We start from the raw sequence: 25,189 nt of genomic DNA on the forward strand, positions 1-25,189 counted from the left end.
TTTTTCAATTTTTCAAAGAAAAAATCATTTTCCTAAATTCAAGTAATTTTTTCGTTGATTAAGAAAATATTTTTGTTCACTCATTTTTCTAAACAAACCATATGCCAAAAAATATTTTCCAGGAAGCAAACAAACCATTACTTCCTTTTTGCAACCCCACACGTGTACAATAGATTGCAGATAATTTTACCACGAAAAGGAGGCGTTCCCCCCAATTCGCGCAATGGTACAAGTTACAACTCCACAAATCACATGATCAACAACCATGTAACTTTGGAGGGACCACGTTTAGGTCTTGCCTCTTTCGTGATTCAAGGGTGCTAAAGAAAGACTTGACTTAGTTTTAAAGGGCCATGCATGAGAATCTTCTGCATATGATTGAAAGCCAACAAATTTTCTCTCTCTTGCTTTGAATTAATGTATGTAGGGTTATATGCTTCTTGATCCTACCAAGCCCCAAGATGAGAAAGAAGAGGAATCAGATGAGCTCATTCCGGAGGCCCACTAGCGATCATGTGCAGGCCTCGTTATCTTTAACGTTGTTTATTTGCACGTAACACGACATGCCCATAACCATATATACAAATGCTTTTCTCTCCTCGCCACCTTCCCACCTCTCTCCCGTGAGGACCAGCATGTTCATCTCCTGTCCAGAGTGTGTGACCTGTCAAGAAAAATCATTCTCTAATCCCCCGCCACGTTCCACTGAATCATTCCCACTTCTTTAAAGCCTCTTGGGTTTCTATCAAGATTTTGTGTATAAATAGGTGGCTTAGGGTAATGGGCAACCCCATCGGATGCGTGTGAAGCCAAGACACGAGACGGGCGTCGTCGTCGTCATCATCATCTTCTTCTTCTTCTTCAGACAATGGAGGCTCGTAGGTTTCTCGTGTCGTGCCTGAGCTTTGCCCTTCTGTTGAGTGCAGTCTCGGCTCAGCTCAGGACGGATTTCTACAAGAACACGTGCCCGAACGTCGAGTCCCTCGTCCGGTCGGCCGTGACCAAGAAGTTCCAGCAGACCTTCGTCACCGCCCCTGCAACTCTCCGCCTCTTGTTCCACGATTGCTTCGTCAGGGTTGGTTTTGAAACAAAGTATTCTATACATAATAATGTTGGCTTAATTGTTAATTGTTTGCTTCTTCTTCTTATTTTTCGTTCGTTTTGTGGATTTGATTAGGGATGCGATGCTTCAGTGCTCATAGCGTCGCCCACCAACAATGCCGAGAAAGACCATCCCGATGACCTGTCGCTCGCCGGCGACGGGTTCGACACTGTGATCAAAGCTAAGGCAGCAGTGGATAGTGTTCCTCAGTGCAAAAACAAAGTCTCTTGTGCCGATATCTTGGCTCTTGCCACTAGAGATGTCGTTTCGTTGGTACGATAGGGGCCCTCCACTAAACTCCTTTCCCAACTTTTTCATTTCACGAAATCGAGCATCCATCTAACTTTTTCAGTCCGGTGAAAAGCGAACCATTCATATTGAGCTCGAAAATTTATGAAAAATTACTTTAGAGGCACGTAGTTTTGAACCCTTATAGAGTGCTCGACTACTTTCTTAGAATATGCCAATATACTTTTCTTTTCCACTACATGACGAAATTATAATATGCTTTTGTTTTGTACGAAAGAAAAATAATAGTCTAATCATATAAACTTTTTAGTACAAATTTCTTTTCTTGTTAAACTGAAAATCCATTGGGTCCCTTTCATAACGGCTGTCCTTTTCTCCCTCCTCCACATCAATAGCATGTATGGAAGTTTGATGCAACGGGTTAACAAGAAAGTCGACAACAAGCACCACGACAAGCACCAACCAACGCTACTTTTTCCTGTCAAACCACTCAAAATTGCGATTAATTTTCGTTCATTTTATTCTTTTCATTTTAGCAAATTGATAATGTCGCACGGTCATTTCATAATCACTTGCTATTCTTTGCAAAATTCTGAAATTTTGTGTAGGCAGGGGGGCCGTTCTATAGTGTTGAATTGGGGAGACGCGATGGAAGAATATCAACTAAACTTGGTGTTCAACACAATCTTCCTCAGCCTGGTTCCAAATTGGACCAGCTCAATTCTATGTTCTCTTCTCATGGTCTCTCCCAAACTGACATGATCGCCTTATCAGGTAATTAATTACATCTTATTATGAGATTTGGTGGATTACTAAGCAAATAGATCAAGAGGCCATATAATTACATGCTAATCTCATGTTATTATTTTTTACTTAATCATTTTGAACCCTCAAAGCCATTCTTTTCGAAGAATTGTTTCAAAGCGTGACACAGAATTCTAAATTACAAAATTAATGCAGCATAAGCTCTAATTTTTTTTTTTTTAATGTAATCTGCAAAATATACATGAAAGAGTAATTGGGTAAGTCGTCAAGTAAAGATGCATGACAACTTCCACTTTATGCAACACATCCTTGTCTATCATCTAATTATCATCATAGGAAGCGGAAGAAAAGTGCTCATAGGTACCCAATGGCTTCTTATTGGAGCAATGTGCTCGACAACTAGGCAAGCATTGTAGTCCACTTGATTACCTAAAGATTCCTTTATATAGCATATCATAGCTCAGATGATTGTAGTCTAATGTTAATCATAGTCCAATCATACTCTCTTTCATGATAGAATAGCATATGTAACTATTAAGCCGGTAGTCATCGACAAGTTCACAAAATTATTCAATTTCAAACGCTAAAGTTTGATTTTTCCCGGGTAACTCACATCGGAACCACTGCGTTTGTAGGCGCGCACACGATTGGATTCTCTCACTGCGGCAAATTCTCCAAGCGGATCTACAACTTCAGCCCGAGAAGCTCGATCGATCCGACCCTGAACTTCCGCTACGCCTTGCAGCTGAGGCAGATGTGCCCGATCAACGTGGACCCCCGGATCGCCATCAACATGGACCCCACAACGCCTCAGACGTTCGACAACGCCTACTACAAGAACCTCCAACAAGGAAAGGGCCTCTTCGTCTCCGACCAGACATTGTTCTCCGACCCGAGGTCGAGGGCCACGGTCAACCTGTTCGCATCAAACAACGCGGCGTTCCAACAGGCCTTCGTCACTGCGATCACAAAGATGGGTCGGATCGGGGTCAAGACTGGGAACCAGGGCGAGATTAGGATTGATTGCACTCGCCCCAACTAGGACTATTTCTTTGGTCTATGATTTAATTGTTTTTCCATTTTATGAGTTGAGTTCTATGTTAGTTGGTCAGGATTTCGTGAGAGAGTAGAATAACAGGTTGTTGGCGAAAATAGTGAGATCTGAATCATGGCGACGACCTTGTATTGTAAATCAAATCCCTGACGAATAAGGATTTCCAGGAAATTCACACTTATGATGCATTCTTTGTTGATAGCATGTGCCGATAGGGCTTGTCTGATTCTAATACAATAATATCAACAGCAAAGTCAAACATGAGCATTGCCACATGCAAACTTTAAATTAATGCAGATAGATACCTCAAATTTAAATTGTTCATTCATCCTAGCCAATTGATTTGGGATGCCTTGGATAACTACGATCCTCCTTTTCAAAGAAAGAAGCACCTTCTCAATAGTGATGTCCTTAAAATGAGAAATTATACATCGATGCATTCATCGATTGCATCGATTGCGTTATGAAATTAAACCATCTTCATTTTGGAATTATCGTTGGTTTACAACATGTGTCCATGATAGATGGCGTGACAGATGAATGAAGTGAGCAACTTCTACTTGAGAGAAGTGGATGTAGCAAAATTCTTCGGCTGATAATATAACCATGGACAGGGTATGCATTATAGTAACTTATTACTAAATTCGCATTAGAATCGTCTATGTATTGTCTAATTCATGGAATAGATTATGTTCCTTTTGCCTCCCTAGTCAAGAGAATATTTTCATTACGTCCTATTATCTTTTTTTGTTGGACAAAAAGGTTCGTTTATGTTAAAAGGTTGAGAAGATAAATTTCATTATTATTCGGGATGGCGAGTAAGTAGACGAAACAGGGAAAGAAACGTGAGTTCACGGCTTTATTACAAGCTCAAGCTGCCAAGTTCTCCTGGTGTATGATATAAATACAAGACGCGGCCAATGTAATCATTTTCGCCCTTAGAAAAATAGAATCGTGAGCTTTTCGAAAGTTCATGAAAAAGACAAAGGAGAGACGTCTTGAATCGATGAAGTACCACATTGAAAAGGAACTTTAATTGATAGGGGCTAAGGGGTAGAGCATGCATGTACTGACCCCTCCCAAATTATCATTTTATAATCATTACAGTGTCACACGGCTATTCATACTAATTAAAAAAAGGGGATAAGTGTGTTGATAGTTTTAAACACTATCATAAAAGTATAATTAAGCCATGAAACTTATCAAAAATGCGATTACGTTATAAAACTTGTCAAATTAGTAAAATCAAGTGACTCAATTAAATCCATTCAACTTGACTAATGAAAAATACTAATGTAACTTTTTTTAGTGTTTTCCCTCTCCCGCGTGGCTAAAACATAAAAAAAAATAATAATAATAAGGCTAAAATGACATTATTTTGATCCAAATATGATTTTTAATACAAATGTTATTTAAATTAAACTAAAAAAGCTTTAGAAAAAAGAATAAGAATAAAAAGAAGAAGAAGAAGAAGTTAACCAGGCGACGAGAGCCACACAACTCTCACCACTACCGCCCACCATCATCAGGAAGGGCTGATGATGGCAAGGAATGATTAGCAAGGGTCGTCAGGCCTTGACTAGGGGCTAGTGACCCTCTCTGACCATAGGCTAAGGTCAGTAGGCTCTCTTCGACCATTCCCCAACTTTGTTTTGTTGGAGAAATTATGTGCAAAGATCGATAAGGTAAATTTTATTAATATTTCGGATGACCAGTAGGAAGACAAAATTGTGGAAGAACCGTGAGTTCACGGGCTTGTCAATCCTGCAACTTTCCACGTTCTCCTAGTGTAATATAAATACAGGATGTGGCCAAACTAATCGTTTTTTGCCTTTAGAAAAATAGAATCGTGAGCTGTTTCTCCTAGTGTAATATAAATACAGGATGTGGCCAAAGTAATCGTTTTTTGCCTTTAGAAAAATAGAATCGTGAGCTGTTTCGAAGTTCATGGAAAAGACAAAGGAGAGACATAGCATCCCCATTGAAAGGAACTTTATTGATCAGGCTGCGGGGTAGTGTCTATCATTCGATTTGGGTACTGACCCATCCCTTTCATTATATATTTAATAAATTCGAGTCACATGACAATTCACACTAACTAAAAAAAAAAAAAATTAAAAACTCTAATAGCATCACTTCTCTCTCCCTCTTATTAGCTACGGTCATCACCGACCCCATCAAACCTCAGATTGAGGCCGATCAAGGGTGAAGCGAGCCTTTACATCTAAGGCTCAGACTTGTCACTACCACTGTCTCATATTCATCGTCGATGGCGGCAATGTGAAGGGTGAAAGACTAAGGGCTTAAGGGGATAAAGATAGTTGAGGGCGACGTAGAGAGATGCGGGAGCTTGTATGCCTGTCAAGTTGAGCAGAACCCAATTTGAGGTAGACGAGGTGTGTCAAGGTACAGGCAAGCGGCGGTGTGACAACATAGGCGACAGCAATGTTGTGTGACATCGTGTCATGGTGGCAGTGTGCATCGGAGGGGTGGGGCATGGCCTCTACAGTGCAAAAGAGAGAAGGGAGGAGAGCGAGAAGGTGAGGAGAGTATTCAAGGTTTTGTGTGATTAGTATTAGATGAAAACGTAATAATATTTCGTTAGATAATTGAGTAGAGACCTTATCACTAAATACTAATATATGGGCTCAAATAATTAAAAGGGAAAAGACCACCAAAAAACCCCCAAACATTGCCCAAAGTGACAAATTTATCCCAAAATTTTTTTTTGTGACATGAAAAACCCCAAACTTTTCAAATTATAACACATTTACCCCATCAATGGCATTTTTGTCTTATTTTTTCTGTTTTTCCTTTTTCTTTTTCTTTTTTCTTTTTTCTTTTTTTCTTTGTCTTCCCTCCACCGGCCATGGCAAAGGGAAGCCGGCGTCCAATGAGGACTGCCCTCGTTGACATCGGGCAAGGGCAGCCCTTGGCTAGGTCGGGCAAAGGCAGCCCTCGGCTAGGTCGGCGAGGGATGCCCTTGCCGGTCCTCATTAGCATCGAGCGAGGACGACCCTCACCTGACACTGGCGAGGACCTAGTGAGGGGTGCCCTCGCCGAACTCAGGCGATGGGTGCCCTCACTAGATCTAGTGAGGGAGGCCCTTGCCCGACACCAACGAGGGCCGTCCTCGCCTGTGTCGGGCAAGGGCCGCCCTCGCTGCGTCCGGCAAGGGCCTCCCTTGCCGAGATATGGGCGAGGGCACAAGGGAGGCCCTCGCCCAACCCAGCTGAGGGCCACCCTCGCCCAACGCTAGCAAGGGCGACCCTAGCCAGCCCAGGTGAGGGGACCCTCGCCCGACGCTGGCGAGGGCAACCCAATGCCGAACACTGGCTTTCCTCCACCAGCGGAGGGAAGAGAGAAGGATTAAAAAAAAAGTAAAAAAATTAAAAGTAAAAAGACCAAAATGTCTTATAGTTTTTGGGTAAATGTGTCACCTGACAGAAATTCGGGGTTTTTATATCAAAAAAAAAAAAAAAAAAAAAAGGTTTTGGGTAAATGTCTCACGGTTGGCAAAATGCAAAGTTTTTCATATCAAAAAAAAAGTTTGGGGTAAATCTACCATTTTGGGCAAAGTTTCGGGTTTTCATGGTTTTTTCATGGTTTTTTCCCTAATTAAAATTAAGGAAACAAGTGTTTGGGCCAGAAACGAGAGGCCCAGCTCAACCCTCCTCAGGCCGAATGAGTTTCAAGAAGACTTCTTCCTCTTTCTTGAAATAAAAGACGAGAGGAAGAAACAGAGTACTAAATCAAGAGAAAGAAGAGAGGGAAATCGTAGTGATTGGTCGGGAAACATCGATTGATGCCAGAATACACCTTTTGCATGTAACTGGTAAGTGTTCCTTATTATTTTTCCCTCTTGCAAGTTAGTTTTTGCTATAGGAGTCCAAACTATAGCCCTAGCTATTTTTGGCTTTGCTGGTGACACTATGGCCTAGAATGAAATGTTCAATGATGACAATTAGATGCCTCACATCCCTAGGAATTTGTAGGATTTTTATGGATTGCAATTTGGAATGAAATTGATTTTTGCACCTCAAATCATATTATTCGATCACTCAATATGCAATAAGTTGAACTTAGAAATTGTGACAAAGAATGTTCCGAATTCTTAGGCATATTAGGTTACATGTTTCAAAAATTAGGATACTTGTTCTGACGGATAGGTTAAGGTCTGCTCACTCCTAATCAATTTTTTGAATATTTTATAGCAGGTGCAAGATTCTTGTGATGGGGTTAAGAGGGAATCTCTTGCATTGGTCACGCTTCCCACCCGTTTCACTGATAAAAAGGAAAAACGAGTTGGGTAGTTGAAATGGGCTTTAAGGCCCAATAGGCCCATTTTGGAAATGCTTCGACGTGGCTCCATTCCTCTCCTCTATCGTTTGTGGGTGTTGTTGGCATCCTATTTCTATCCACAAGATCGTTGGCGCAAAAATCAGTTTGGCAGTTCCAATTTCTGCTTCATCCTCACCCACTCCAAAAACAAGAGAAAAAAAGAAGAAGAAAATCTGTTTCTTTTATCTTCGTTTCAGCCAGTAAAGTGGCAGCAACCAGAGAAGTGACCGAGCAAACACCAGAAACTGCGAAAAGAAATTGACGAATTGAATTGAGTCGGCCATTGCCGGTGCTGTCTTCGCCTGTTTCGATCAGTTTCGGCTTCTTAGCTCTGATGGGCACCATGTTCCAGCAATAAATCATCCCTGGAAAGAAGAGAAATTAACAAAATGCGCGTACTTGAAGCGCCCGTTTCATGTTCTAAGATGGCCTCACCCTGCAATTACTTTCCATCACTCTACAAGGTGCTCTTTGCTTCTTGTTTTTTTCCTTGTTTAGTACTGTAATATGGTCCCATGGTGGTCTTTCCATGCTGTCTTTATGATGATAATGCACTTGATGAATATTGGTACTCTGCTTTAATTTTTTTTCTTTTTTTCTTTTTTTCTTTCTTTTTTTTTTGGGTCTTTCTGCTTCCAGAAATTTGGTGCAGATTGCGGAGGTCTCTCTTCAAGAAAATGCTCCTTTCTTAAAGGTCGTTTTGACACCACAAGGTTGTTCCAATGCAAGTCGAAGCATTTCCGGGGAAAAACGGGAGGTAATAAAACAAAAGGAAGAAATTTGATTTGTGCCCTGTATTGTTCTGTTCGAATTGATCAGAAGTTATATAAATTCTGCACATGTTAAGTGAGTTTTCAAAGATATTGCTCGTCTGCATCAACATCATATCATGTTCCGTTAGGTGGCTTAGAGTGTAAGGCAGGAAGAGGTTTTAGTACATGGATGAACTTTGTTCAAAGCGCAAGATTTTCAGACTGCTTGATTTCAATTATGTAGAAAGAAACGTTGGAGGACGCTGATGCACTAGAGCAGCAGCGCCTTCGGTATTTGGCAACTGAGGCAACTCAAATGATTAAGAACATCCAGTCCAATCTAATCGGATGTATCATTTGCATTTTGGCAAGCATGTGTCAGTAACAACGATATTTGCTGTCTGGTTTTGGCTGGTACACCGATCTCCTGATTCTGGTCACAAATTCTAATGTTGTAGGACATGTCGTTTTGCCTAGGTGCGTTCTCCCGTTGACAGAGGAAAATGTGGAGAAGGTTTTGGATGAGGTGAGGCCTGGTCTGATGGCTGATGGAGGCAATGTAGCCTTGCACGAGATAGATGGCCTTGTCGTGGTGCTGAAACTCCAAGGAGCATGTGGGTCATGCCCGAGCTCGACAATGACTCTGAAGATGGGCATTGAAACTCGCTTGCGGGATAAGATACCGGAAATTATGGACGTCGAGCAGATCATGGACACTGAAACTGGTCTCGAGTTAAATGAAGAAAATATTGAAAAGGTATAATGCAGAAACATACCCTGCATCCATTTTCTTCTGTATGTTCTATAAGTCGTTATTGCAACATCACGCCCAAGCAAAAGGTTAATCATAATTGAAGTTCGCTGTCAACAGTTCTAATTGCCTGGTCCTTTACACTTTTAGGCCTTGTACCTCCGTCTCATGCTTGAGCTAAGATACAGTACAATTTATTCAGCTTCCACAGTCTCGCGTATTAGTTCTTTTATTCCTTTTTTCCCAAAATATATTATTGTGGCATATGTTTTTTTATCTTGAGAATCGGTTAGTAAGAGTTGGAATCATCTATGTTCAGCTGCTGGCGGAGATAAGACCATACCTTGCGGGAACAGGTGGTGGTGTTCTTGAGCTTGTTCAGATTGATGGCTACGTTGTCAAAGTTCGGCTGAGTGGACCTGCAGCAGGGGTTATGACTGTCCGCGTCGCTCTGACGCAAAAGTTGAGGGAAAAGATTCCGGCTATTGGAGCTGTCCAGCTCATGGAATGATAGAATGCAACTGGTATATGTTTGCTATGTTGAGCAGAAGTTGGAGAGCCAACGTGGTGTATGCAAAGTGCTTAGGATCTTGTTTATTCCGTGCTCTCATATACTGGGGAAGCATTAAGAAAATAGACAGGGAAAGACGAGGGAATATTGCTTTCCATGTTGCTGTCGATACCATTGGTAGGGTTGTTCTATGGTTATAGAGTGAACTCTGCAGATTTTCTATTGAAATCTGTATTAATCGTGACATCGACCTCATGTTTGAGCAAGAATGCCATGATCATTGCAAGAGAGTTCAATGGGAAGGGCATGGATGTTCCTTCCTACTTAAGACTGTAAGCAGCAGGTCACAACTCCTAAGCAAGGCTATGAAAGTACTGGCCAGATTGCGATCTTGAACGAGCAAGCAAAGTGCTCCTTCATCTTCATTTTCCTTATGTTTTAGATTGCTGGTTTATAAAGCTGAGAAAGAATGGAAACTAGAAACCGGCACAAATAAAGCCAGAACCAAAGGAGATTTATCTGAGCCGCCGAACCTCCACCTACAGCAGAAATTTTTTTTGGCGTTGCATTAGAGTACCCCTACCATGCAGTTTTCACTTGCTCAGCAGAGAGAAGGTTGTTCTCACCTGCTTTAAAGGATGTAGAGATACCGCTCGAAATATGACTTTCCTAGCATGCTGGTGTATTCATTCGAAACTTGTGGAAACTCTTGCCAGGCAACTTCAATGCCTTTCTGTCCAGTCAATGCCCAACAGAGAGACCATTTCAACAGGAGACCAAAAAGCCTCATCTGAAAAGATTATTTATGACGAAACATGTTTGCCAAATTCAACCGATCTGGGGAAACTTAGAGAACTAATTCCGACAATACATGAAGTAGAACAATATCTATCTTCACTTCAAATCACGTATGGATCAGACAGCAAAAGTTACTTTTATATAATAAGCTCAAACTGTAAGAGTAACTTCCTCAATATAACGATTTACATCACAAGATCTTTTTGAACCAAATGATTAACCATTGTGTGGGTTGCTTCTTGTGGCTTGTTTCAGAATACACAATTAGGCCAACCATACAGATCCTGCAGTTTCTCTGTGCAGATCATACATAAATAACTTGTTGCCACCACAAAATTTCCAGAGTAACTAGTAATCATCTTCATCATCCTGAGGTCCTGTGAATCTCCTCACGACAGCAGCAACAGCACCGAGAATCAGAAAGAAAGCAAGAAGGTCAAACCCGCCTCCTACACCAACAGCAACACTAGGACCCGGAGCAAAGAATGAAAATGGTGACCAACCCCAGCCTCCATAGAATGGCAAGCCATAACCATACCCGTATCCACCAACTAGAGGTGGAGCAACAGGTGGATTAACGTAAATATTTGTCCTGCAAAAGGAACAGATAATATTACTTCCATGTAAAGTAATTCTATGCTTTGTGTCAATGTATTGAGAACACAGGTAGGGAGAGTGGGAGGGAGAGAGCAAACCCTCAGATTTATGGTTATGGCCTAGGTGAATGGAGTTTCAAGGGATCTCTAGGCACAGCCTGGAGATCCCTTCCGTGCTAGAAAACATAACTTTTTTTTTTGGTCGAAATAGAAAACATAACTTCACTTAAAGAGTTTGCACTGCTTTCTACAGGCACACATAGAGATACATTCAGATGAAAATTTTGAGCAGTCCTCTAGGGCAGACAATTCTGCATAATTAAGTCTATGATTGTGTGTTAACAGCTTTCAAAATTACATGGACTACCCTGTTCTTGTTGCTTCATCTACGATAAATATTTCATACACTTCAAGGTGGCGATACCTCTCCTTACGACCTCATAGATGAACTTTTTCAACTTCTACCAACCAAGAAGAAAATCGCATGCAACTTTAGGTGGCACCCTTCTCTATAACTTTGTCATTGTCCTCGTTCCTTTTGTATGCATTCAAGCCTATTTGGCTCATCTGTCAAAGCACTAAACCTCTGTCGAAGCACTAAACCTCTCCATGGTGCATAAAAGTAAATATGAACTATAGAAGGGATATGATCCGTATGGGTAAGAAACTGTAACTCAAATTCTTATAAGCACGATTGAAAAGATGTGCCTTTCACAGAGCTCCTATGCTGTGCCTGTACTCTACTAACTCAACATCAGCATCCCACTTTGCACCAATGGAACTCAAATCTTTTCTTACAAAACTAAGCTAAGAACAAAAACCCACAACAGGTTGGCTCAGGATTCTTCAGGTTGGAAAAAAAAAATACACGGACTGACCGGAACCAAACAGTTGAAAGCCAGGTCGATTATCCTCTTTTGACAGCGTAACTACCACCAACCTCATCATTTCATCCAGTAAAGAGAAAAGCTAAGTTAATCTACAGGACCTAAACCAAGGGAAGGAGGAACCAGACACGAAGTTCATTTTCAAATGGTGATTGCGATCATTTTATCAGATCCAAATTCAAACAAACTATAATACTAGCACACCAAGGATAAGAAAAAACAGCGGTATCGTTGATTACTTACCTTGAATTGTTGCCTCTTGGAGCAGATGACCTCGGCGCCGACGGCCTGAACGCCTGACCACCGATCCTACCGCCAGTCTTGGCGGCCGAAGCATCCTGCACCGACCCAAGTGTCAAAACTCCAGCCGCGAGCGTCACCACAGCCAATTTCGCAAGCTGATTGCCGTTCCTCCTTCCAGAAACAGAGGGTGGCAAAAAAAAAAAAAAAAAAATGAAAAACCAGGAACGCCCATCAATTCAATACACATCCATTTCAAGAATTCAGCCAAAAAAAAAAAAAAAAAAAAGAACAAGAATTCGCCAAAGACTCTGGAGATTCACCTCGAAGAATCATTGGGGTCATCGTGATCGGATGATGGGTGTGCGCGCCTGCAAGAGATTGTGCTGACCGAGCCGAGGAACTTGTTCTTGGGCTTGAGGGTCGACCGAGGGAGGAGAGCGCTGGTGAGGAAGGCTTGCTGAGACGAGGCTACAGACATGTTTCTTCTATCCTCTTCGCTAATCAGCTAGATTCGCCAAAGCTGCTGATGCAAGTTCGAACTGAAACCAGCCTTTGATTTTCTTATTATTTTTTATTTTTCATTTCTCGGGTCTTTGCCTGATCCTCAGACGACCACGTGGCGTCGGCTTAGTCGGTTGATTCGGAGCTTTTCATGATATTTCCCGGCTTAGTTCCTCCTTCTTCCTTTCTTTTTCCCTGTCCAGAAATTGGAGGACATAAAATTCAATCACATTTTTTTCAGGTGGTGAGCAGACTTCCTCCAAGACTAGCCCACGGGGCCGCGGCGGGCCGAGCATGGCACTACCCGCCCGTGCTGTGCTCCGGCCCCCCTTGGGTCCTGATATCGCCTGACCAATTGTTCAAACCTGACAAATTAGCTCAAGCTAAAATTTCCATTCTCATGAGAATATGTCCGTCTTGCTCAACCATTGGGGTAAAGAAGTAAAATGCTCTCTAAATTGGATTTCTTGCATTTTTCTCCCTCACATATATTATTTCCTAATGCTTTTGGTGTTTTGTATCAATTTTGCAATTTATTTTCCTTTGATACCTCAAATATTACACCCACTTTAAAAAAAAAAAAAAACGAACCTTTAAGTTTGACATGGACCAAGATTGACAAACATTTGATTATATTTATGGCATGAAATGCATTTTAAACCTGAAAACGGGCTTTAGTCATGTATTTTGACACTCGTAGGGTCACCAAAATCCAATAGTGAATTTTTTAACATTCATAACTAGTCGCTCGTTTTCTTTTTCTTTTTTTGGTAAGTATTCTAGCGCAACAAAAATTGGATCGATCAGACATCCAATGAGGAAGTAACCATATGTCAAACTTCGGTGAAATAGTCGTAATACTTGGAAGGAGGTCCCTAAATTCGACACCATACCTAGAGGTTTGGAAATTGACCAAAACTTTCCGGGTCTCTTCAGTTGGGTAAGCAATGATTTTCCCAGATGGAAAACTGTATCATAAATGGTTTTGACGCATCCTTTTCCTCAGTGATCGCGATGCCTGCTGCATGCCCGGTTGGGTTGGGTGGAATCCAGCGTAAAACTTATCTGATTTGGTGACGCGTATGGATTGGCCTCGCATGTATCGGATGGATATAGCTTAGGACCTCCTTGTTTCTATTTGGAAATGTGCACGCAAAACATGCCATATAAAGCCCGAGCAATATCTAGATTTGAAGTATTTACAGTGCAGGCATATGCACCTGCCAAGTATAACTTATGGTTTTATTTACATACACCATTGGATTAGGTTGAATCTAAAGTGGGACTTATCCGATTTAATGGTGCATATGAATTTGCCTCGCATGTATCAAATGGAGACAGCTTAGGAGCACCCTTGTTTCCTTTTGCAAATCTACATGCGAAACATACCATGTAAAGTTCGAGTGATATCTAGATGCAAGCATTTGCCAAGTATAGCTTATAATTTTGTCACATACGCCGTTGGATTAGGTGAATCTGACGTGGGACTTATCCAATTCAACGGTGCGTATGAATTGGCCTCGCATGCATCAAATGGAGACAGCTAGGAGCACCCTTGTTTCCATTTGGAAATGCACACACAAAACATACCATGTAAAGCCCAAGCAATATCTAGATTTGAATTGTTTACAATGCAGCACATACACCTGCCAAGTATAACTTATGGTTTTATTTACATACACCATTGGATTAGGTTGAATCTAATGTGGGACTTATCCAATTTAGCAGTGCATATGAATTTGCCTCGCATGTATTGGATGGAGACAGCTTAGGAGCACCCTTGTTTTCCATTTGGAAATGTATATACAAAACATGCCATGTAAAGTCTGAGATGCAGGCACTTGCCAAGTATAGCTTATAGTTCTATCACATACGCCATTGGATTAGGTGAATATGACGTGGGACTTATCCAATTCGATGGTGCATATAAATTGGCCTCGCATGTATCAAATGGAGACAGCTCAAGAGCACCCTTGTTTCCATTTGGAAATGTGCTCACAAAACATGCCATGTAAAGCCCAAGCAATATCTAGATTTGAACAATTTATAGTGTAGGCACATTCACCTGCCAAGTATAACTTATGGTTTTATTTACATACAATATTGGATTAGGTTGAATCTGACGTGGGACCATATGAATTTGCCTTGTATGTATTGAATGGAGACAACTTAGGAGCTCCCTTGTTTCCATTTGGAAATGTACATGCAAAACATGCCATGTAAAGTTCCGGCGATATCTAGATGTAGGCACTTGCCAAGTATAACTTACAATTTTGTCACACCGTTGGATTAGGTGAATCTGGCGTGGGACTTATCCAATTTGACGGTGCATATGAATTGGCCTCGCATGCATCAGATGGAGACAGCTCAAGAGCACCCTTGTTTCCATTTGGAAATGTGCACGCAAAACATGCCATGTAAAATTTGGACGATATCTAGATTCGAGTGATCTACAGTGCAGGCACATGCATTTGCCAAGTATAGCTTATAATTTTGTCATATATGTCGTTGAGCGAGAACTCAGCTTATGAGTTCGACAAGTGGAACTAAAGTTGGGTTCATAACATGTAACCTCCAAGCAACAAAGTTTAAGATGTTGGGAAACAATAAATAAATCATCAAAAACCTAAATAAAGGTTTCATTCGTTTTAACATTTTCTAGATTTTCAACATTCGCTTCATAGAAAATGAATTGATTGCGAAAAACATTTACCATAAAGAGGAAAAAAAATCTTCTAAATTGAAGGAAAATGTTTTCTACTTTTCAGATAAGAGAAAACATCTTCCTTACTCACTTTCTTTTATCTCACACTTTTACTAGCCCCAAATTTATTTATTTTTTAAATATTCACTTTTTTTTTATTTTATTTTATTTTATCTTTCTTTCTTCTTTTTTTTCTTATTTCTTGGCTAGTTGTCGGCCATGACGATCGGCCACATGAGAGCTTAAGCTCACCGACCGCGGATCGACGGGCCTATAGTAAAGCCTAAGTGAGGCTCGGAGCTCGCCCATGCTCAAGAGCTCACCCAATTAGTGAGCAAGAGCCTCTGGCTCACCAATTTGGCAAGGCCTAGGTTGATGAGCTCCAATGTCACCATACTGGCATGCCAAAGGCCCTCACTTGCGCTCACCAATGAGCTTGAGGCTCAGTTCTGGCTGGTTGCCGTGGTCAATGACCGATCGAAGGAGGAGGGGGAAAAGAAAAAATAAAAGGAAAAAATAAAAAAAAAAAGAAAATAAGTAAAAGAAAATAAAAATTTAAAAAAATCAATTTTTTAGAAAAATATAAATATGGAAATAAGAAAATAAAAATTTATTGAAATGAATGCACAAAGGAAAATTGAATTGAATTTTCCACATCGATGGCGAAAAATATTTTCTAGTTTATTTTAAATTTCAGCGGAACACCGAAAAATATTATCATTTTCTTGAAAAATGACTTTTCAAAAAACATTTTTCAAAAACGCCACTTTTCTTTTTGCGAAATGAATAAAGGAGAAGTGCATAAAAGACGGTATATCTTGTATTTTGATGTTACTGGGTGTCCTCTCCTAAGACGTTCTGTTATATTAATCAGCCTTTAGTGTTTCACTTTCCATGTTGCAGCAGTTGTTCCTTGCGTTTCTGGACATGCCCCCTGGCGCTCCGTATGCGGCCCCCCGCGTTTTGGCAACTCTTTCCCACGCTCGGCATGTTCTGTAACTGGTTTGGCGTCGCCTGCCGCCTCTCCACGTCCGCCGACCACTTTCGCTGCGTTTCTGACGGTGATCCCCAGTACTCCCATATTTCAGGGTTGGTGTTAGACTAAGAAATAGCCATTCCTGCATTTTTCTCCAAGTTTAGTCGGTTTGGTATTCATGCCAATCGCAACTTCTCTTATGTTTGCTGCTCGCACATGCCAAGCCTCCAGTTGATCAAACCCCTGCCAATCACAACCCCATCGGCAGGGCCTCCAAGACATCTATCTTATAATTATTGAAGCGATATCTTACTTGATTTTGATCTATTCCTCAAAAACCTGCGTCTCTCTCTATTTGCACCAATGTATGATTTTTAGTTATTATCAACATATGATCGATAATGTGAAAAAATCAACAAAAGTAGAGTTGACAATCTCATATGCAATTGTCAAGGTAAAGGAGTCGAAGAAACTGTCAACATAATGGAGTTTATGTAACCGTTGGTAACCATTCGTAACTTCTATTTATAACCACCTTTTGGAACTTCTCTTTGTAACTTTGGGAAGTTATTTCTTTGTCGTTTTCATTTGTAACCTTCTTTTTGTGACTTCTCTTTTTAACCTCTTGTAAACATTAATAAGTTATTTACTTGAAGCAACTGCTTTTAATCTCTATTTGTATAACCTCCATCAATCAATTGTAGGTTTTAAATAACCACATTGTACTCTTCAAAACCCCTGGCTGTAGCTTTTTTATTTGCATTACCCATTAAATTTCAATGTGCATCTCTATCATGGGTGTCGCATCATGGATTTAATTATGGCATGCATCTCTACCATGGGTGTCACTCTCTTATGGATGTTGTGTCGTCGATTCAATTCCAACATGTATCTCTATCATGGGTGTTACGCCGTCAGTTAAATTCTGACATTACATCTTTGCACGTTTTCCAACTTTGTCGCCAATTGAATTTGGACATAGTTCGTGTATGTGTGTTGCTGTGGAAGTGGTTGTACATTCAAGCTTTGTCATCGATTCAATTCCGGCATGCATCTTTATCCTGGGTGTTGCACCATCGAATAAATTCCATATTAAATCTTTGCATGTTCTCCAGCTTTGTTTGCAATTAAATTCTAACAAAGTTCATGAATGATTGTTGCTATGGAAGTGCTATACTTTGAAGCTTTGTTATCAATTGAACTCCAGCATGATTAGTATGTACATTTGGTTTGAAGTTTCATGAGTGTTGCACTATCAATTAAATCCCAATGTTACATCTTTGCATATTTTCAAGTTTTGTCATTGATTCAATTCTAGCACAATTTGTGTACATGTGTTGTTATGGAAGTGGTTGTGCTTTCAACCTTTGTTGTCGATTGAATTTCGTCATGGTTTGTGCGTACAGTTTAGTTTGAATTCAAAGCAAAGGTTTCTAGTTGTTTCTTGTCCGCTAGATTTTTCCTCTTTGAAGTCACCACAAAACCCATTTCCTCTTATCAAAAACCAAAGGATGACTTTCGGCAAAAGATATTCGTTGATTAAATTCTGACAAAACATTTGGCACACCTAGTGGGACCATTGTAGTTGATTTGAGGAGATATGATTATCAAAACAAGGAATCAACTTGATCTTGATTATGTTGACAATAACAACTCTTCATCACCACTTGGTATTGATAAGACGGGGCATTTTTAGTTGTCGACTACATTACTAGCATCAAAGCATTTTCAAGACCAATGAGGTTGTACCTCTCAGTGGAGGCAATTTGCTTAATCCTATTCAAGTTAACTCCGGTGGTATCAATTTTGGCAATTTGCTTATGACAAGAGGGCACATGATGATTTCTGGTCTCCTAATTAAAAAAAAAAAAAAAAAATTCAAATGATTGATGAAACATTCCATTCTTTTAAATGGGGCATATGTTTGCACCAAAAAATGTCTAATCTTTAGTAATTATCGACATGTGATCGATAATGTGAAGAAATCAATAAAAGTGGAGTCAACATTCTTTGGATGCAATTGTCAAGATAATGGAGTCGAAGAAACCATCAACATAGTAGAGTTTACATAACCATTGATAACCATATGGTGACTATTCGTAACTTTTATTTATAACTTCCTTTTATAACTTCTCTTAACTATTAAGAAGTTATTTTTTGGGAGAAGTACATCCCAAGTGCCAAAACTTGGCACAAATAGACACTTAAATGCCAAAAGTTAGGAAAGTGACACTTAAGTGTCAAAATCGGAAAAAATGGATCACTTAAGTGTCAATCCAGCCAAAATGGTGACGTGACGATTTTCCAATGAGGTAAATGCAAAATGGCGTCGTTTTGCACGCTAACATGGTAAATGCAAAACAACATCGTTTTGTCTCTAACATGGAAAATAATTAATATAAAAATTAATTAAATTTAATTTAAAACTAAATTTATTTAAAACATTTAAAATACAAATATTTAAATAAATAAATAAAAGGGTGGGGGAAGGGAGGCGGAGTTGAGGGCTGCGCCCTCACCGCCACCGGGAAGGGCTAGCGACGAAGGGGGAGGGTTGGTCGGGTCGCTAGCCCCGGGCCGATCGATGGCGAGGGCCCGCGAGCCCTCACCAAATTTGGGCAAGAGTCCCCAAATTTGGGCAAGAGCCTTTGGGATTGCCGGGGGGGGTCGCCTTCAGGAGGCAGCCCTTGGCCAAACCAAGCAAGGGCCACCGATCCTCACCGAATCTAGGTGAGGGCCGCAACCCTCGCCTTAAACTCCGAGCAAGGGCTCATTGCCGATCGGTCGGGGTCGCCGGCCCCTAGCTAAGGCCTAGCCACCCCGGCCGACGCTCCCCCCACCATCGCCGGCCCTTCCGGCGACAACGGGGAGGCGGCAAAGGCCCGTGAGCCCTCACCTAGATTTGGGGCGAGGATCGCGGCTCTCCCAAATACGTCGAGGGCTCGCGGGCTCTCGCAACCGGTCAACTAAGGGTCGGCGACCTTGACCAACCCTCCCCCTCCGTTGCCGGCCCTTCCCGGTAGAACGACGGCAACAAGGATTCAGCCCTCAACCACCTCCCTCCTCCCCCTCCTTTTTTAAATATTTGTATTTTAAAATGTTTTAAATAAATTTAATTTTAAATTTAATTTATTTAATTTTATATTAATTATTTTCTACGTTAGAGACAAAACGACGTCGTTTTTGCATTTTCTAGTCACGTCAACATGCAAAACAATGCCATTTTACACTTACTTCGTTGGAAAATCGTCACATCACTATTTTGGCCGGATTGGCACTTAAATGATGATCCATTTAGGTGTCCCTCCGATTTCAACACGGTGTCCAACACTCATTTTTTTTTTTAAGTAATCATTTGTAACCCTATTTGTAAGCTTCTTTTGTAACTTCTCTTTATGACCTCTTGTAACCTAAGATTTCAACACTCTAAGTGTCCAGCACTCATTTTTTTTTTTAAGTAATCATTTGTAACCTCTATTTGTAAGCTTCTTTTGTAACTTCTCTTTATGACCTCTTGTAACCATTAGGAAGTTATTTATATTGTAGTAACCTCTTGTAACCTCTTTTTGTAAGCTTCCTTAATAACCATTGATTATAAGCTTTAAATAATCACATTGTATTCTTCGAAGAGCCCTCCTACAAATAAATCAAAATGTAATCTTTTAACTATCTTTACTTTCCTAGGTTGTGCTTTATTTTTCCTTAGCTATCAATTTGATTCACGTCTTCGATTAAATTCTAGTGCGCATCTCTATCATGGGTATCACATTATCGATTCAATTTCGGCATGCATCTCCATTATAGTTGTCTCATTGTCGATTCAATTCTGGCATGTATCTCTATCCTATGTGTTGTGCCATCAATTAAATTTTGGCATTACATCTTTGCACATTTTCCAATGTTGTCATCCATTAAATTTTAACACGGTTTGTGTATGTGTGTTGCTATGGAATTAGCTATACTTTCAAGTTTTGTTGCCGATTCAATTCCGCCATACAACTCTATCCTAGGTGTTATGTTGTCAATCAAATTCTAGCATTACATCTTCGCACGTTTTTCAGCTTTGTTGTCAATTAAATTCCAACACAATTCATGTATGTGTTTTATTGTGGAAGTGGATGTACTTTTGAACTTTGTTGTCGATTGAACTTCATCACGGTTTGTATGTATAATTTAATTCAAAGTTTAATGGGTGTGGAACCGTCGATTAAATCTTGACATTACATCTTTGCACATTCTCAAGCTTTGTCATTGATTCAATTCCAGCGCCGCTTGTGTACATGTTGTCACAACCTTAACTCCATCTCCAGGGTCTTGAGTAGCAAGGGTTATTTTTGCGATAACCCGGGCACATCACCATCTCGTTTCTTTTTATCTTTTCATTAAGCACATGTAAAAGCATACATACCACACCCAGACAATTACACAATTACAAAAGTTATATTTACAAGCCCTTTTATCACTGGTCATTATATTTATAACCACTATATGCTCTATATTCAAAAAAGGCCTGGGGCAAACCTTAACTTCTCTAGCGAGACTACAACTCCGCCATACCTATAATTCTGAAAAACAATAGAGTGAGCCATGGACTTAGTAAGTAAAACCCTTAATTCTCTACTAAAAGGACATCTCATCATCAAAATCTAGCAAGTACAACACTCATAATATAATGTTTATAGCATATTAATGGCAAACTTATTGCCACACCTCAACTACATGCAGATGTATGTTACTACATACTTCAATGTATGCTTACCTTCAGCATATCAATAGACACATCAGCATATGCATGTATCGGCACTCATAACATGATTCTTTCATTATTGTCCTGGCTCGACCAGGCCCTCTCGGCTCGACCGAGACTTCCAGCTTCATGCTGGGTTTCCTAGTTCAATCAGGGCATCCCGGCTCAACTGAAACATCTTGACGCTAGCTCACCAAGGCATCCGGACTTAATCCAAGCATCTTAGCTCAACCAAGGCATCGTAGGGCTAGCTTACTCGAGGCATCCAAGCTAAAACCAGGCATCCTAGCTCAACAAAGGCATGTCATTCAATAAATGAGGCATTGCCGCCAATGCTATGTGGCAATGGACACTTTTTTCTCTTTAAGTGCATCATAAAAGTATTCACGCAAGTCCGAATGCATACTCATTCAAATGAGTGTACCATGGCTCTAACATCATATTATATGAAATGCCGAGCATGATCCTTGGTTCATGGTTTGAGCCGCACGCCTACACTAATGTCCGCATCAAGAAAGACTTAGATTCGGCACCCTTCAATACCGATTTAAGCCTCACAGCTTAGGCCATCGTGACTTGATGTCGATTCAAGCCAAGTGAACCTCAACCTTGTCTCGAGGCGTGAACACACTCAATCATGCAAACATGAGTAAACCATACAAAAGAACATTACAATATACATGTAGCTACACGGGTGAGCACACCACTAAATTCAGTGACGTTGATTATCGCCCTGGCCAAGAGTTAGAGATTCTACTTAGTTTCAATGAACCCAAATGAACTATAGGTGGTTTTACCAAGAGAAGGCCGACCGATGAGGTAGTGGGCAAGTAAGGCCGAGAGAGGAAAATGGCGTGCAAGAAAGGAGGAGGGGAAGAAGTGAGCCAAAGGTTGAGAATAAATTAGGTGGTTCTCCTATTTATAGGCCAAGCTTCATTAATGGCCCTAACTTGTTTTTCAAGGAAGATCCTATTGTCATGTTTACTAAATCTTTTCCTTGCCACCTAAGTTAGTGAGTCATACCTTCATTTAATGACTAGCCTCCAACAAACATGTGCTACTAATTCTCCAAGCCACTCCTAATTAGTCAACCTTAGTTTGTGAGTCATCATTTTATCATTACTTGGCCTAATTTATTCTCCAAGGAAAATCTTATAGTAATGATGATCAAATCCTCAAATGACCACCTAAGCTAGTGATTCATCCCTTCATTTAATACCCAAGATATGGCCATCATAAGTCTTGGATTTTTGGCACATGTTTCATGCTTTTTCTTGCTTATTAAGCCAAGCATTCTAAAACCTTCCATGGGTTGGTTCACTTAACCCATAAATTACTAACTTAATCACCAAGGCAAATCTTTTAGCATTATTACATAATCTTAAGACAGACACCTAATATATTGACAAGGTTTTTTGCATTTAATGTTTGGATTTGTGTAATCATTAGATTTGGATATTTCTCACATTGCCTATTTTCAAGAACTTGCTCCCTAAGCTCCCTAAGCTAAGTTCTCTAGAACCTTCCCTTAATTGGTCCATTTGTGCTATGATTCATCAACTTAATCCCAAGGCAAAATCTTTGGTAATCATTACCAAATCTTGTCAAGGCCACCTAAGGTGATGGATTGCCCTATTTAATTAAATGACTAAGGGGTTCTAAAATATTTTATTTTGTCCATTTCCAAGGAATATGGCAAACATAGGAAATAAACCATTGGAAGTGCAACCAGGGCTGAGCAAGGGCTTTTTGTGGACATCCTCCAATGACCATTCCAAGGCACCTGAGGTTCATGGCAAAGCCACCCTTGAAATGCTTGTCGTAAGTCAAAATCACCCTCTCAAGTAAGTTGATGGCCTAGGGCTAGGGCTCAATGGTTGAGCCTAGCCTTATGCTAGTTGGTCGGTCCTTTAGCCGATCCACTGGCCAAGTCCGTGGACCAATTTCTCGACTAGTCCCATGGCCATTCCTTGGCCTACTAGTCAGAACTAAAAGAAAAGTCGAAATCGAGGATATTACATGTGTATTGATGTGGAAGTGGCTATGATTTCTTGTCATCGATCGAATTCTAGCATGGTTTGTACATACAATTTAGTTCGACATTTGAAGAAAGGTTTCTAGTTATTTCTTGTCCGCCTAGATATTTTATCTTCAAAGTTGCCACAAAACCCATCTCCTCTTATTAAAAGTTGAAGGATGACTTTCTGCAAAACATACTCCGTCATTAGTTAAATTCTGACGAAACATTTTGCATGCCTAATGGGACCATTGTTTTGATTTAAGGAGATACAATGGTGAGAAGAAGGAATCAACTTGATCATGATAATGCTGGCAGTGACAACTCTTCATCATGACCTGGTAATGATAAGGCAAGACATTTTTATTTGTCGACTGTCCCACCGATGGCAAAGCATTTTCTAGATCTCCGAGGCCATACCTATCAATGGAAGCAATCAATTATGGTATTGTGCCGATGACAAAAGGGCACGTAATGACTTTTGGTCTCCTAATTTAAAAAATCGAATGATTGATAAATCATTCGATTCTTTACAGGGGTCATATGTTTGCACAAAAAAATGTCTGATTTTTAGTTATTATTGACATGTGATCGATAATAATTGACGAAAGTGAAGTCGACAATCTCCATTGCAAACATCAAGATAATGGAGTCAAAAAAACCGTCAACATAGTGAAGTTTACGTAACCATCGATAATCGTTCGGTAATCGTTGATAACTTCTTTTTGTAACCTCCTTTTATAACTTCTCGTAACTACTAGGAAGTTATTTCTTTGTAATAACCATTTGTAATCTTCTTTTGTAATTCTTCTTTATAACCTCTTGTAACCACTAGGAAATGATTTGTTTGTAGTAACCTCTGTTTTTAACCTCCATTGATAATCATCGATTGTAGGCTTTAAAAAGCCATATTATACTCTTTAAAGAGGCCCCAACAGATCAATCAAAATGTAATCTTTTAATTATCTTTGCTTTCCCGCATTGCACTTTATTATTCCTTAGCTATAGCTTTCCGATTCGCATCGTCAATTAAATTTCAACATACATCTCTATCATGGGTGTCACGTCATCAATTAATTTTGGCATGCATCTCTACCATGGGTGTTCCATTGTTGATTCAATTCTGGTGGGCATCTCTATCATAGGTGTCTCATCATTGATTCAATTATAGTGTGCATATATATCTTAGGTGTTGCGCTATTGATTACATTCCAATGTTACATCTTTGCACATTCTCGAGCTTTGTCATCGATTAAATTTTGACATAATTCATGTATATGTGTTGCTATGGAAGTGTTGTACTTTCAATCTTCGTTGTTGATTCAATTCTGACTTGCATCTTTATCTTGGGTGTTGCGCCGTCGATTAAATTCCAACATTACATCTTTGCATATTCTTTATCTTTGTTGTCGGTTAAATGTTAACACAATTGTGTCCATGTGTTGCTGTGGAAGTGACACTTTCAAACTTTGTCGTCGATTGAATTCCAACACAATTTCTACATACAGTTCAATTCGAAGTTTCATGGGTGTTGTGATGTTGATTAAATCTTGATGTTACATCTTTGCACATTCTCTAGCTTTGTCGTTGATTTAATTCCAACATAGTTCATGCATATGTATTGTTGTGGAAGTGACTATGCTTTCAAGTTTTATCGTCAATTGAATTCCAACACAGTTTGTACGTACGGTTCAATTCGAAATTCGAATTTAAGGTTTCAAGTTATTTCTTGTCTGCTTGGATATTTCCTATCTAGAGTCACCACAAAACCCATCTTCTCTCATCAAAAGCCGAAGGACAACTTTTGGCAAAAAATATTCAGTCGTCAATTAATTCCGACGAAACACTCTCAAAATGATCCATTTCTGTTGTCACAATTTTAAGTCACAAACAAGTGTCCCCAATTACTTACCTTTCACAAAAAAAAAAAAAAAAAAAAAAAACAAAAACAAAAAACAAAAAAACAAAAAACAAAAACAAGTGTCCCCAATGTTCACATGAGAAATGCAATTGACTCATTCAATTCGATGTTTGTTGCCCTCTTAGAACATTTACTCCTAAAGGGTGTAATGGTGGGTCAACACAATTCAATCCTATTTCACATTTGATTCAATTTAACTAGGATCGGTATTAGCTTTTTCGTATTGCATTAAGGTTGGAATTTGTTTGGCCATTGCCTGTTTTAATAACGCGAA

General features: G+C 40.0%; 3 protein-coding genes across 4 annotated transcripts; 2 read left to right on the plus strand and 1 right to left on the minus strand.

Annotated features, from left to right (window-relative positions):
• The first annotated feature begins 583 nt into the window (after positions 1 to 583).
• Positions 584 to 3,367, plus strand: LOC104437427 (peroxidase 16). The gene is made up of 4 exons (XM_010050366.3): positions 584 to 1,075; positions 1,178 to 1,375; positions 1,960 to 2,125; positions 2,752 to 3,367. The coding sequence occupies exons 1-4, from the start codon at positions 869 to 871 to the stop codon at positions 3,156 to 3,158; spliced, it is 978 nt and encodes a 325-aa protein (XP_010048668.1). The 5' UTR covers positions 584 to 868; the 3' UTR covers positions 3,159 to 3,367.
• A 4,230-nt stretch (positions 3,368 to 7,597) lies between these two features.
• On the plus strand, positions 7,598 to 10,200 carry LOC104437426 (nifU-like protein 3, chloroplastic). 2 transcript variants are annotated; one of them, XM_010050364.3, is made up of 4 exons: positions 7,598 to 7,975; positions 8,151 to 8,268; positions 8,722 to 9,020; positions 9,334 to 10,200. In XM_010050364.3, the coding sequence occupies exons 1-4, from the start codon at positions 7,901 to 7,903 to the stop codon at positions 9,523 to 9,525; spliced, it is 684 nt and encodes a 227-aa protein (XP_010048666.2). In that variant the 5' UTR covers positions 7,598 to 7,900; the 3' UTR covers positions 9,526 to 10,200. The 2 variants fall into 2 exon arrangements, with proteins under 2 accessions (XP_010048666.2, XP_010048667.2); XM_010050365.3 differs by having other exon boundaries at positions 8,741 to 9,020.
• Positions 10,201 to 10,438: 238 nt separating this feature from the next.
• LOC104437425 lies at positions 10,439 to 12,608 on the minus strand. The gene is made up of 3 exons (XM_010050362.3): positions 12,370 to 12,608; positions 12,050 to 12,220; positions 10,439 to 10,915 (listed from the first exon to the last, which is right to left on the minus strand). Exons 1-3 carry the CDS (start codon positions 12,525 to 12,527, stop codon positions 10,672 to 10,674), a joined length of 573 nt encoding a protein of 190 aa, XP_010048664.2. The 5' UTR covers positions 12,528 to 12,608; the 3' UTR covers positions 10,439 to 10,671.
• Between the last annotated feature and the right edge of the window lie 12,581 nt (positions 12,609 to 25,189).

Source organism: Eucalyptus grandis, chromosome 3 (genome assembly GCF_016545825.1).
Source record: "Eucalyptus grandis isolate ANBG69807.140 chromosome 3, ASM1654582v1, whole genome shotgun sequence".
NCBI classification, from domain to species: domain Eukaryota; kingdom Viridiplantae; phylum Streptophyta; class Magnoliopsida; order Myrtales; family Myrtaceae; genus Eucalyptus; species Eucalyptus grandis.

Bases quoted from the DNA above. Each gene is read 5' to 3' on its own strand.
- LOC104437427 (XM_010050366.3), top strand. From the start codon at position 869: ATGGAGGCTCGTAGGTTTCTCGTGTCGTGCCTGAGCTTTGCCCTTCTG. The intron at 1,076-1,177 runs GTTGGTTTTGAA...GGATTTGATTAG, and splicing joins TCCACGATTGCTTCGTCAGG to GGATGCGATGCTTCAGTGCT. The intron at 2,126-2,751 runs GTAATTAATTAC...CTGCGTTTGTAG, and splicing joins TGACATGATCGCCTTATCAG to GCGCGCACACGATTGGATTC.
- LOC104437426 (XM_010050364.3), top strand. From the start codon at position 7,901: ATGCGCGTACTTGAAGCGCCCGTTTCATGTTCTAAGATGGCCTCACCC. The intron at 8,269-8,721 runs GTAATAAAACAA...CTAATGTTGTAG, and splicing joins TTTCCGGGGAAAAACGGGAG to GACATGTCGTTTTGCCTAGG. The intron at 9,021-9,333 runs GTATAATGCAGA...ATCTATGTTCAG, and splicing joins ATGAAGAAAATATTGAAAAG to CTGCTGGCGGAGATAAGACC.
- LOC104437425 (XM_010050362.3), bottom strand. From the start codon at position 12,527: ATGTCTGTAGCCTCGTCTCAGCAAGCCTTCCTCACCAGCGCTCTCCTC. The intron at 12,221-12,369 runs GTGAATCTCCAG...TGTTTCTGGAAG, and splicing joins GACCCCAATGATTCTTCGAG to GAGGAACGGCAATCAGCTTG. The intron at 10,916-12,049 runs GTAAGTAATCAA...TTCCTTTTGCAG, and splicing joins CCAAGAGGCAACAATTCAAG to GACAAATATTTACGTTAATC.